Source organism: Acanthisitta chloris, unplaced genomic scaffold (genome assembly GCF_000695815.1).
Source record: "Acanthisitta chloris isolate BGI_N310 unplaced genomic scaffold, ASM69581v1 scaffold704, whole genome shotgun sequence".
NCBI lineage: Eukaryota > Metazoa > Chordata > Aves > Passeriformes > Acanthisittidae > Acanthisitta > Acanthisitta chloris.
Genome location: NW_008668029.1, coordinates 78,406 through 92,832, shown reverse-complemented (window position 1 = coordinate 92,832; position 14,427 = coordinate 78,406). Strand labels below are relative to the sequence as shown.

Sequence of the window (14,427 nt, the reverse complement as noted above, 5' to 3'; positions counted from 1 at the left end):
ATTAATTTTTTTTAATTATAACTTATTACAAACTTTGATGCTTTGGCATACCCTAATAGATTGCTAGAGCAAGTTTAGAGGAGATGAAAGGAAGAGATCCAGCCTCCACTTATGCTCTGACTTCATTCATCCCTGATTAACTTTAATATTAGCAGTTAATAAACAGAGTTACAGCTTCAATTAAAAGTTATAAATCCATTAATTTGAGTAACATTTCATTCGAGTAGTTAAAAAGAAAAAACTCCAATTGTAGCAGCATTACAGTGTAAGTATCTAAAGCAACTAGTAATTTATCCTTTCTAAAGGTCAGCACTACTTTGAATTTACTGATTTAAAGCTTAAAGTAACTCCATTTTAAAATAAACAGACATTACTTACTCTGCCAATCCTAGGATTGTTTCTCTCTTGTACTGTGCATCTGCTGTAAATCTCTGCACATCCACTCCTTTCCCAAGTCCTTGCAGAGTCTGAGCTTGAGTGAAATCCAGTAGTCGTTCATTGTAGTAATGCAGCTGATTTATCAAAGTGGCGATTTCTTCAGGCCAGTCTGCACAGCCATACTGAGTAACGTGCTTTGTGACCATCTGAATCAACTCTTTTGGATCAGTCTGTGAAAATAATTGACAACAAATTAAAACAATCTCCATAAATTCTGGAAAAAATATATTAATTTATAAATTATGTGTTGCAGGGTCTGCAAATTACACGAGACACTGCCTACACTCTGAAACCTTCAAAGAATTAAATATTGATCATCCATGCACTAGGACAACCTTTGTTTTCAAAACACCTTCATCACAAATAAAACTCACTTTCCTGCGTTAGAAATTTACACATCAAGTGCATATTTTATAAACCACTAACTTCTCTAGTCAAAAGCCTACACAACAAAACTACAATTTCAAACTCAAAACAAATCCAGACTGCATGTTTAAAATGAAAAAGAAATGCATGTACTGTACAGAGTTCCCAGTTACCTCAAGCTCTGGACAGTGGCTATGTCCATGCACATCCACTTGAACAGAGCTGTGTGCAGTAATTAAGCACTAAGCTCACTCAATACCTTGATTTCTCTCTTCCATGAAAAATAAGGCATAAGGAAGCACTGTGACTTGCGTGGCAACCAGTGTGGAAGGAGCGCCATCACACGAGCCACAAAAAAAAAAAAATTCCTGGGATGCCAAATGTAGTTGAAATATTTTCTAAAAGAAAAAGCTGATTTGACTGTTGTGATCTCAAATATGTTGAGTGTACGAGAGCAATATAAAATATACTTTGTTTTTTATTATGGAATCATTCTGCTAAATTAGAAACTAAACTTATGAACATTAACCGGTGTGCACAGCAGGGTAAAACGTGCACCAAAGCTTTAAAACTTGAGGCATACTTGAATTTTTCCATGACTTACTGGTCATTCTAAATCGATTTTTTCTTTTCAACTCTTAGTTGACAGGCTGCTCACCAAGTCACATTAAATGCTACAGGGCATTGTTTTTCCTCTCTACATGATACTCTTCTGAAGCCCTCTAAACATTGCAAACTCATTGGTTTTAAAAACAACATCAGTAGTTCTTTCAAGGCTGCCTAGGAGATTGGTAACAGAATAATAAAATCTCAAAAAAGAGACAGGCAAGCAGAGCAGTGCCTCTACAGCACAATTATATCAGCTGGAAACCCATCCACTGCTTATTATGTACCCTGGTATCTCATTCTAGGTGATACACTAGAAAACAGAGCATGAAGACAGGGAAAGCCAAAGCAAGATCAGGAAATATGTTTAACATAATTGCCTAAAACCTCTAGTCCACTAAGAAAGGCAGGCACCTCTGACAACCTGAGTAAATTTGCTCTCTTTTGTAGGTTTCGCCTCTCTACATTAAATCCCCATGTGCTGTATTTCCCTGAAAGCATCTGTGTGCAGTCTTCCATGCTGCCTGTTTACATTGCAAAGGAACACCTTATTTGGAAATAATGTCTTAGGGTCTATCCTCTAAGGAAGAGGGACCTGGATAGGCTGGAGAGATGAGCAGATTCCAACGGAATGAGGTTTAACAAGGCCAAGTGCTGGTCCTGCACTTTGGCCATAACAATCTCATGCAGCACTACAGGCTGGGGACAGAGTGGCTGTAGAGCAGCCAGGCAGAAAGGGACCTGGGAGTTTGGATAGACAGGAAGCTGAACATGAGCCAGCAGTGTGCTCAGGTGGCCAAGAAGGTCAATGGCATCCTGGCCTGGATCAGGAACAGCATGGTCAGCAGGACCAGGGAGATGATTCTGCCCCTGTACTCGGCGCTGGTGAGGCCACACCTTGAGTACTGTGTACAGTTCTGGGCCTCCCAGTTCAGGAAAGGATATTGAGGTGCTGGAGCAGGTCCAGAGAAGAGCAATGAGGCTGGTGAAGGGACTGGAGTACAAGTGCTATGAGGAGAGGCTGAGGGAGCTGGGGTTGTTTAGCCTGGAGAAGAGGAGGCTCAGGGGAGACCTTATCACCCTCTACAACTACCTGAAAAGAGGCTGTATTCAAGTGGGGGTTGGTCTCTTCTCCCATGCAACCAGCAGTAGGATAAGAGGGCACAGACTCAAGCTCTGCCAAGGGAGGTTTAGGTTGGATATTAGGAAGAGATTTTTTACAGAGAGAGTAGTAAGGCATTGGAATGGGCTGCCTGAGGAGGTGGTGGATTCACCATCCCTGGAGCTTTTTAAGATGAGACTGGATGTGGCACTTAGTGCTATGGTCTAGTAACCATGGTAGGGTTGGACTTGATGATCTTTGAGGTCTCTTCCAACCTAGCTGATTCTATGATTCCGTTGATTTCATTGATGACAGATGTAGAATAACAGAACCACAAGCTGTATGAATTGCCATACATATGTAAGGCCAAAAAAACAGTGCAAACTTTTCAATCTAGAAGACAAAAGTATGATATCTGAGAGGTGGTAATTTAACATATATACATTCAGGTTAAGAAAACACAAGTGGAGCTTTTTTTATTGCAAGCAGTTGCCAAGGATTGTATCGAACTCTTCAGTACCAGAAAATCTTTCAGTCAAGTGCTGCCCTCTTATCTCTTACAAAACCTATGCTCCAAACTATCCCAACATGTGAACCAATAATTAGTTTCGAGGAATCCCACTGTCTGCTTCATATTCTTGCTTTCTGACATCTAATTTGAGACTTTCTAAGGTTTTTTAATCTACAAAAAACAACCTTTCCCAGGTTGCAGTTGATTACAAAATTCATTTAGCGGAATGACAGTTTTCACTTCTCAGATTTGTCATCCTTCTATACACATAAAATGTTCTCTTAAGCAAGTGTTGTTTGCGCAGTGTTTATTAGGATCTCAACAGAAGCTCAGTGAAAATAAAACCAAACAACAACCAAAAAGCTAAAGTCTTTGGTATTAAGTTGCATAGAACTTGTATTTTAGAATTTTAAGCATTCATTCTTTAACATCTTCACATTTTTAATAATACATGTTTTTAAAAAGATCAGCACAGCCATTTCTACAGCCATTAAATACCTAGTTCAATTAGACATGATGTTTGTTCAAACAAACACTAACACAAAGATCATTATAGCTGTACTGCCAGTTTTCAAAAGAGAAGTTTTAACAGTTTTTAATTGCAAAGACCATAACAATTAGCTAGTAATAGCAGCCAGCCATGAAGAAAATCAGTGAAGTCTGACTCTTACTGCAGCATACACAGAGTTTACAAATTTTGGGACTTCTCAAATTGCAACAGGCACTGGGAAAAAAAATCCAAAACAAAACCAACCCTATAGCAATTTGTGTAAATACAAATTAATTTTGACAGGGAAGACCGATATAAGAAGCCATATTCAACTTGGCCCTTTCCTAACATCACCTGTCAAAAAGGCACACCAATAAACCTCAAACAGCTACTACACTATTATCTCTGTTGGTTTTTCAGAGACTTTCAGATGGTTAGAAATTGTGCCTAGGTGTCTGACTCCCTGCTTTGTCAGATAAATCTCCTCCAGTACTCCCAGACAGATGTTTGGACACAGCTTTCCCTCCCTGTGACCACTCAGGAAGGATATTTTACATACATGCATACAGTAGTAAACGTAGGGTAAGTTTCCAGAGGTGTCACAAGAGCTCACCTGAATGTACTACACCTCCCTAGCATTGCTCATCTTGCATGAACTACCTGCCAATGCATTTTACTCATCTGCTGGGTGAACACCATGTTTTGTGCTGACACAGGCCTTGCTTGGGAATTAAGAAAAAAATTAGAGAGAAAAGAAAAAGCACCCATTGCTTTAGTATTTCATGCTACCAGATGTGATTTACTCAGCATAGATCAGGACAAGTTACTATCACTATTGCACCACCAGCCATTACCAGTAAGCCTCAGCTGGGGATCAGAGTCCACCCGAGTAACTGTTTTAAAGCACTTATTTTTCTTTGACCACCATTTAGGAAGGATACCTGTGAAGCCCATTCATTAGAAGCTGTCTGTCACTGTGATATTATAAAAGGAACGCTTCTTTTAAAATAAGGGGAAGTTTTGTCTTAGAATTTCTTTACTCTCATGCCTAAATTAATCTTCAATTTGACTATTTTTTTCCTGCCAAGTTGCTATTTTTTTTCTTTAAAATCTCTATAAAAAACTTAATGCAGCAATATACACTGGGAACAAACAAGCAATAAAAAGAAGAAGAACAACAACAAGAACAAAAAGCCCCAAAACATGAGCTTTTCTCCTGTTCCTCTTTTGTTCAGGAAATGGCAATAAATTTATATTGAGATAATATTAAATCACTGTAAGGCCCTTTAGCTTATTTACTTCTTTTAAGACCAAGAATCTTTCCAACTGTTCCTAAAAGAAATTATTCTTTTGGGGTTTTTTTTAATGTAAATTATCTAGAGACTGCAATACCAAAATGATCAGAAAAACTGATGAAAAAATCTGCTTAGATCAGCAGAGGCTAATCTGCTCACAATTACCCCAAATACATGATTGACATTGTGGACCTTTCTGGATTGAAGCTGCAAAACACTTCCATCACCTATGGAACGGTAATCTTTTGGCAGTGGTCAAAATCTGCAACTTCAGTGTGCCACAGCAACCCAAAGGAGAAGGCAGAGGACACACTTCACCTTGTGCCCATATCCTTGTAACACCAGATTTGTTCTACACCATTTTAAGTGATCCTAAGAAAGAGATCATGCTACAGAGGGAGACATACACGAAGCAAAACCATTATGGTTAGCAAAACTGGGAGATGACACCACATGAGCAAGGGAGACCAGGGAGCAGGGTGTAACATTCCTGATGCAGACAGAGTTGTACTTTGCCCACTACCCTAGTTGTTGCCCATCTCCAGTGCTGCTGAGGGAACGAAACCACACCTCAAGAATGCACTTATATCTCAGGAAGGATAGCTCTTCCTAATCCTTGTAGTAACTGTCACAATCCTTGTAGCAAGAGATTCAACAGGCTATAAATTTGATGGAAGGGAAGGCAAAAAACAAAGAATGAAGTGAAGCCCATATAGGCAATACTTTTCCTCACATACTGAAGCAGAAAAAGATTTACAGGAGAGAAATTGTTCACTCAAGAAGTAAAATCCTGAACACGCCTGCTCACTCAAGAAGTAGACTCCATCCCTCACAGAACAGCTTTTCGTTAATTAAATTAATGACACTTGTCTTTAACTGAGACTGCTGTCATGCTGTGAGTTAAGAGTACATTAACTTAGATACAGCACCATATGAATTTGGGGTGGCCTGCCTTTCACATAACAGCTGCTCAAAGCAAAAGATAAAGTGTATGGCTGGGACAGATGACCAGGACACCTCAGAAATAAAAGCTATACTGTCACATCACTTGAGCGCAAGGATACCACAACATTTTTTTGTTCTTACACTGTTGCAGCTAATATTGTTGGGTGACAGCACACATTTGTTCAGCATCAGCTTTCACAACCATTTTTAAATGGATACAGGAAGCAGCAAATCTATCACCCATCAGTGAATCCACATGAGGCCAGCATGTAAGAATACCTGCTAGAATACCTACCGTAAACTACATGATGCATCAGAATAAATATGTACAAACTTGTTTAAAAAATGAAGTAGAGATCAGCCAAGTAATAAATTCTCTATTACTAAACCTATAGGTTTAATAATACCTAAAGATCATGTAGTTCCAACCCCCATGCTGTGGGCAAGGACATCTTCCACTACACATCAGGTTGCTCAAAGTCCCATCCAACCTGTCCTTGAACACTTCCAGGGGTGGGGCATCCACAGCCTCTCTAGGCAACCTGTTTCGGCCTCTCATCACCCTCACAGTGAAGAATTTCTTCCTACTATCTAACCTAAACCTACTCTCTTTCAGTTTAAAACTATTCTGTCTTGTCCTGTCACTACATGCCCTAGTAAAATGTCCCTCTCCTGCTCTCTTGGAGGCCCCCTTCAGTTACTGGAAGGTGCTATAAGGTCTTCCCAGAGCTTTCTCTTCTCCAGGCTGAACGGCCCCAGCTCTCTCAGCCTTTCCTCAGAGGAGAGGTGCTTTATTCCTCTGATCATCTTTGTGGCCTCCTCTGAATATGCTCCAACAGATCCATATTCTTTTTTATGTTGAGTGCCCCAGAGATGGATGCAGGACTCCAGGTGGGGTCTCACCAGAGCGGCATCGAGGGGTGGAATCCCCTCACTCAACCTGCTGGCCACAGTGCTTTTGATGCAGTCTAAGACATGGTTGGCTTCCTGGGCTGCAAGCTCACATTATCAGCTCATGTTGAGTGTCTCCACAGAAAAAGACTTTGTTGCTTTGATTTCCATCAGCTATTCCAACACAAGTAAGGAATAATTTGTCCCATGAGAAAATGTTTTCAGTTTATTTTCTACCTTGTGTTCATTTACAGTGTCTCTTATTGAGTAAGACATTGATAAGTCAGGTTTACGTAGAAAAATCTCACCCCATCATTTCACCTGACAGCTGGTTTAGTGGAAATAACACATGATATATAAAAGGTTAAAGTGTCACCTGAAAGAACACCTCTGAAAACAGAAAATTACTACACAATTTTGAATGAAGCACCTACTAAATTCATAGCATGTAATTCATTTCCCATTTGCAGTCAGCACTACTGCCAGTAAATAATGTCACCCTTTAGGTAATTATCTTAACCTTCCGTCTATCTCCCTTTTCTCTAAAAAAAGAAATAAATCATTGCGCTTTCTTTTTTAATACATTTTGCTATTGTCTATGCTTTTAGAATATGTCTCTAATCTTGATCTATATGGCAGCAGCTGCAGTCATATACAGACTTTCTGAGAAGCATACACTCCTATTGTAAAACTTCATTGCAATATGATACAGTATTGAAACTTAAACTGCATCCTTTCAATTTATACAGTTACTTGACTTAGATGCATGCAGATATTTCTATATCTTACTAATTTAAAGCTTGAAAATGAAATATTCCGTGAGCTACAAACAATTTCTTCTACCCTGATAACTATTAAAATGCCAGAAGTCAGGTATTTTTCATCCTAATCCAGGAGCACTGCTAGCACTTATGATTAGTATAAGGAATTAAAGAATACCTTGCCTTTCTCAAACACTATTAAGGCCACAAAAGGGACTCACCCTAAAATAATATGCACTAGCCACCATGGCAGCAACTTGAGGTAAGCACAAATGAGATGAGTTTCTGCTAGTTCCAGGCCTGGCCAAGGCAAGATCTGGTTAGCACATCCTGATTAACATATCTGGACAAAAATTTCTGCTGTGACAAACTATATACACATATCACCAGTCAAATAAAGATCACCCTGAATTATCGGACAGGTGGTATCTGCAACCACCAAACCCCCACCCCAAGGAAGCATGCAAATGAAGGCACCCCCATCCTTGTGTCACATGTAAATTAGGAATATGCCTCCACAGATACCCAGAATTTGGACTGTATAAAGGTGGTACCCCCCATAAAAACAACCTCACCACCAAGAGCATGATTTGGGACCTCCACCATCAAGAGGCCCGGGGTGAAGAAGGACCAATGGGTGGTAACTACTTCTCTCAGTCTCTTTCCCCCTGCTCTTTCCTGAATCTTCCCATCTCTCAACCTCACATTTATTGTTAAATAAAACCCATATTATCCTGTTATTAAAGCATTATTGACTTTGGCATATGGTCTTGTTTGCATCTTAATTTAGTCAGAGGCACCTCTCACAAACTGGATTGAAACAATTAGAAGCACAGATTTCTCAGTGACCACCTTCTCTTATTGTGATGTGCATTTCCGTGAAAAGCTTCTTTAGCTAAATATGAAGGCCAATCTAACACTCAGCCTCAACTCTCCAAGACTGAGAAAAGAAAAAAACAAACAGAAAAAACCCCAACCAACCAAAAAACCCCATCACCAAATAGCCAATCCACTAAAAAGACAGATGGAAAAGCCTGCTCTCTCACTCAGTGGGAATTCAGCATTTTCTGAAAAGTTACCTATACAGCCAACTCAGATGAATAAAATGCTGCTAAAATGTTTTACATCCTAAAATGAATAGCAAATTTCAATCAGGCTGCTTGCAAAATTCATGACGCTCACTGACTGGAGAAAACATTTATAGAAGTTTGGAAAAAGAATGTAAAAGAAGATAAAGCCACTTGACTGAGGCAAGACTGCTTCAAAAAGTTGTTGGTCATCTTTGTACTGTTTCCCAGTGAGGAACAAAATCCTACATGAGAAGGAAAGCGTTAGTATTTATCCCAACTACCTTCCTCGCATGAAAAGCCACAAATACGTCTCCAGAGGAACACCAGCAAGCTAGACCTCAACCCTCTGCTGAAATGAAAGGCTGGTTTGAAGATCTTCTTTTCGAAAGAGTATTTCTGAACAGCTGGCTAAAGAATAAGACTCACTCTATTTTCAGAAGTAGGATTTTACAGAAAAGCACATATAACCCTTGAGAAGCAGAAATAAGCAATATAATAACCACCCCTTTTCATCAGCACACTTTATCTTGAAGAAATGAAACAGGATGGGAGGGCAGCACTAAACAACTCTTTAACAACAGATCTTTTCTGAGTCACCCATATATCATTTGGTCCCAACTAAGAATGGTGATGCTTTGTCACTTTCTGTGCTTAACAAAGAAAGATGAGGAGCTGTGAAACATCGGCTTATCTATATCAAACACACCTCAACCAAATGAATGTAGCTGCCTACCCCTAATTGCTGGATTAGTACTTCAAGGATCATACCAAGAGATGTTCAAAATCAATCAGAATGTCTGCTAGCTCAGGAGAACTTACTTGAGCTTTAAGCCTTTGGACATAGCAGCATCCAGTTTGTGCTAGTTTAGCTATTCACTCATTTAAAACAATGTGTGACTATTTGTTGAGACACCACTGAGGAATAAGCAAATGAATGAAGAAAACTCACAAAATGTGACAAACCGAAGAAGAAATTAAATGGCCTAAAAATGTGCCTGGAAAGTGTCTTATAAAGAATGGTAAAGCTGATAGCAAAAAATTCTGCAAAGTTGCTCAAAATTAGGAAGCCAGCTAGAGAAGTGCTAGGATCACTTGGTGAAAAGGTATAGAAGGGGCATTCACGGGTAAGTCCACAGCAGTGGAAATCAATGAGATCTTTGAGTCAGCCCTCACTGCTGAAGATGTGGGGAAAAAGAGCTCAGAAGAGTCAGATGAGTTAGAAGAATCTGCGAAGCATCAGTTTATGTGCTTGCACACCACCAGGACCAGATGGCATTCATCACTCAGTCCTCAAGGAACACAAATGTGAAATTATGTTAAATGACAGGCCAAGGTGCATCAACAAATGTTATAAACAAAACACTGTACCAGAGGGCAAGCCCCATCTGAAAAAATGGGATATAAAGGGATCCTCATAAGGATCATAGAGCAGCAAGTCAAATGTCCATCCCTAGTAAGATGGCAGACTCGATAATAAGAATAAGACCACTGAGTATTAACAGAACTCTATAGGAAAGAGTCAGCATGGCCTTTGTAAAGGAAAATCCACTATGTTCACTTCCTGGAGGGCTATGAGGGTATCAGAGAGCACGTGGACAAAGGGAATCCTGTAGCAAAATATATACACACACCTTTAAAAATACTCTCACAAGTTTCCCCACCAAAGGCCACTCAGGAAAACGCCAATGGATTAGAACAGTCATTTTATTAACTGAAATCTGGTGAAAGGAGAGGTAGTATGTTAGCGATCACCTTTCCGACAGGAGAAAGCCAGCAGCAAGTCCTCCAGGGGCAGGTTTTGAAACCACTTTTATTCAGAATCCCTTACTGACGACATGGAAATGTGATGACCAATAAATATTCAAGTTTTCTGATTATACTAAGCTACCTGAATTACTCAAATGTCAATCAGATCAAGACTACAGTGTTTGGCCTGCTTTAATGAAAAAAAATAAACCAAACCAACAACTACCAGATATGCATTGGACTTGGAAACAGAAGTATATGTCAAATGAGAGACTCCCCCTCCAAACATTAGCGAGTAATTGTATCTGAACACGTAGAAGCAACCAGCTTGGTACATAAACTAGTAAGTAGTACTAGGTGCAAACAGCAGCAGGCAAAGAAAGTGGAGCAACCTAAAGATCAGCAAAGAAACTTGACCTTGATGCAGAACAAACAACAAAATTCAAATGTTGAAGCAACAGGGAGAAATTACACTGCCAAAGGAAACTTGTTAGTTGTCAGGAGACAAGGACTTGAATCAGGACTTTAAATAGTAATAAAAGTGAATAAGGTCAAGTTTTAAGTCCATCATAGACCAACAATAAAGAGTGCTACAATTTTACTATCTACAACAGACTCAGTGCTAGCCATTGCATTTATGGATGAAAAGCTGAATGTCCAGACAGAATGAAACAAGACTGTCTGACAGAGTTTGTCAGTTTTGTATGTCAGTGTTAATAGACTCCAGTAAAACTTCACGTACACAAATCCAAATGGAGATCAAAAATGTATGCATTATTTCTAGTAGGTTAAGTTCATAACTTAGGAACGTGACAGGATAATATCATTAAACGCAAACCAACATGCAACCATTTAATGAGAATTCGATTTCCAATGAGAGATTACCTTGCGTATGGACTTAACTCGTAGCTGCTCTACAGTGCCATGTAATAAGCCATTAGACCTCGTATAATATGGATAATACACCTGTTAGCCCACCAGATCTGTCTCTCTCCCTGTATACAGCCTTCTCATACAACATTTATTTCCATTTCAAATTAAGTCTCTATTTTTAACATTCGACATTCAGAACATTACCTAAAGATGTAGCATATGGGCCATGACTTGGAGTTTTACTTCTCTTGCTTAATATAAGTGCATTTATAATTCAAATCAACTTCATACAAATAAGCACCAGAATCATCTTGGGAGTCAGGTCAAGCCTGCAGACTGAAATCCCATAAAACCAACAAAATTCTACCCATTCAGTCAAAATTTCTAAGCACTCTTCTTTTGACCTAATTCTGCCTCTTAGGGAGAGACAGGATTCCCAAACAAGCAAGCAACAGAAAAGGGAAGGAGGTTAAGTGCAGAGAGCACAAGTTCCCTGTATAAAAGCACCACGTCACACAGTGACTAAAAAGCCAGTTATATCGGATACTTAATGCTGTGGAACTGAACTCCCAGCTTCTTTATCAACTCCAGATAACAACAAAATTGTCACTAAGGAGAATCTTTGAGGTTACCATTTCAACATATTGCCACTTGTAATGCACAAAAAGGATAGGAATCAAATTCTCTTTCTTGAATGAAAAGTAAGATGCAAGGGAATAAAATAAAAACAACTACAAATTTTCTACTAACAGCAGCTCTCCTTATCTGCTGTTAATTGCAAAATTCCCATTCCCCTCTGCAACTCAGCAGTATTTGTTAGAGCTGTTTGATGCTCCAAGAAAAAGCTTGCTCTTCAGCTAAGGTCAGTAAAATAATCCTCTCCAAAACCACAGAAACACCTCAGCCACAGATCAGTAGCATGAGGACAGGAACATAACATGTTAATTAACCTTAGGATAATTAAACTTTTCCAGTCCTTTCTAGAGTAAACAATTTATTCTAGTCGATTATCAGATCACCAGGATAGGAGAAATTAGGAGATAAGCTGCTAATAACAAGAATTATCCAGTAAATTTCTTGCTTAGCTGTACAGCTTTGCTTCTCATTCACCAAGAGTGGGAATTCCTGAGTTGCCAGTGGGGCAACAGCCTTGATGCTGTGCAAGCAAGGTCCAGGAGCAGTCAAAACACAGGCATGTTATCAATGCTTCTAGACACAAATGCAAAGCAAAGCACCACAGGGGCTGCAATGAAGAAAGTAAACCCCATCCCTGCCAGGCCCAGTGAAGACCTAAACCAAAAATAAACACAGCTTCTCAAAAGGCAATGGTTCTCCTCCCACCAATACTTTCCACAGACAGTCCATTTCTGGAAATGTTGTGCTCTTCTCTCTGACACTTTTCTTACAGACCTTTATCTTCCGTTTTATTTGGTTGGAGAGCTCCTTTAACATATTCCTCAAGATAAGTAATACAGCTCAGATGTCCCAAACTATGACTGTTATCTTTATATTGTTATTTTAACAACTAAAATTCAAAATTATCTTGGACATAAAATTAAAGCAATACTTTATACCCAAACTCCTTTGTTTGTCCTTAAAGCAAAGTAATAACTTAATCAGAAACAGAAATTATCAAGTTGATTCCCTTTTGGACATCAACAGTACAAAAAAAGTTAATGAGAATTTCTGGTGATTTATGATTCTGTTTTGATGTGCAGATATTAGCTGCCAGTATTCCGTGTCACAATTTTTTTTTTTTTACAAAATATAATCAAGCCTTAATGCAACAGACCCCATCATTCCTTCAAAATACCTTTCTTGATTAACTAGCAAGTCTTAAAAGTCTGTCCTAGCCAGTGGAAGAGGAACTCTCCCCCTACTCCCCATTATCCTTATAACATTATCCTCTGTCATATTCATTCTAAGAGCATTTCTCCCACTATGTTAGAGGTACTCATGTACTATTTTGAAACAATATAATTGTAAAATGGAAAACACAGGAAGTGTAGACTTTCACATGTTTCTATACAGTTTGTTACAAATTCAGCTAAGTTTTCTGACAGGATACTTGATTCACCGGACTAGAGAAATCATACCTACTGTGACTCAGATGCTGTTCAACAGAAATATATGTTCTATGATGTTGAGGATTCACCTTCTAAGTGAACTGCCAGATTTACATTTTTACTAACTATGTAAAGATTTAGAACAGGGGAAAAACAACAATTGGTTATACACCTTAACCCACCCAAAATGCACTCAGCTATCTCCTATGAATAATCTGTAGCTTTGAATTATGCAGTTTAAGGACCTACAGATGCATTTCTGCTTTGACAAACAGCCAGAAGATAAAGGCAATGCAAGACACCGGTGACATGAGTTGGAAGACAATCTACTACAGAATGACATCTACAGCGGAATGTAACATCTTCATAGAAGTTTGTGATCAATTTTTTTTCCTCCCACAGAACTCTTTGGAAATCCAAAAATAAAAGCCATGGCTAGATCTATTCCTGTTGATAGCAACTAGAATGGCATTGATGACATCAATTTACAAGTGGAGCCAGTTTTATTACCAGTATCTAAGATGTAAATTTAAACAAATTACTGTTTTGCAGTATAAAGTGAGCATTTAAAGTCCGGGGTTTGGGGTAGGGGGGTTTTGACCAAGAAAAAAGTGTGTTTATTATGCTCAAAAGCATCTGTTTCTATTTCTTCTTTTCCACTTCAGTGACATTCCCTCACTTGATACTTGGAATTAAGAACAATTAAGAACAATGAATGTATTTGCCTATGCTGTTTTCTTACTGGGCATCCAGGCCTGTTTATTGTTTTGTTTTTTCACTCAGAATCTTCTCATACAGTTGTTTTCAAAAACTACTGTTCCACAGTAGTACTTAAACACAAAACATACCCTTTTTAACAAACAGCTTTGAAGTTACTGCTTTCACCTTCACATACAGTATTTTATCAAGATGGAACAAAAAATTTAGCAGAAGATCATACCAGTAAGAGATAAACTACATGGTGCCATTGATAAGACTTTGCTTATTAAATGGGAATAGGAGTACAAATAGTTCTCATCTAACATCTCTGTCCTTATACTTACAACTCTCTTCCAAAGCCTTCATAGGTCTTCCTATAAAATAAGACCATTTAAAAAAGCTAAACTCACAACAACAAAAAGAGAATCTTTTTCATCAAAGCTGTCTTGCAGCAGGCAGACCTAGGTTCAAAGAAAGCTTTTTAAAAAACATTAATTAGTTCCTCACAACCAACTTATTTTGCAAGCCCCAAAATTTTCAGTTGTGGGCTACATTTTCCTTTAGCTTC

At 38.7% G+C, this 14,427-nt stretch overlaps 1 protein-coding gene across 1 annotated transcript in view; it reads right to left on the bottom strand.

The window, feature by feature from the left end:
* The window catches only part of NBAS (neuroblastoma amplified sequence), a 154,199-nt gene that overhangs the window by 69,177 nt on the left and 70,595 nt on the right, over positions 1–14,427 (bottom strand). The window contains exon 37 of the mRNA XM_009072753.1: positions 379–608. Within this exon, the coding sequence (XP_009071001.1) occupies positions 379–608 (230 nt within the window). The remainder of the gene's footprint in view (positions 1–378; positions 609–14,427) is intronic.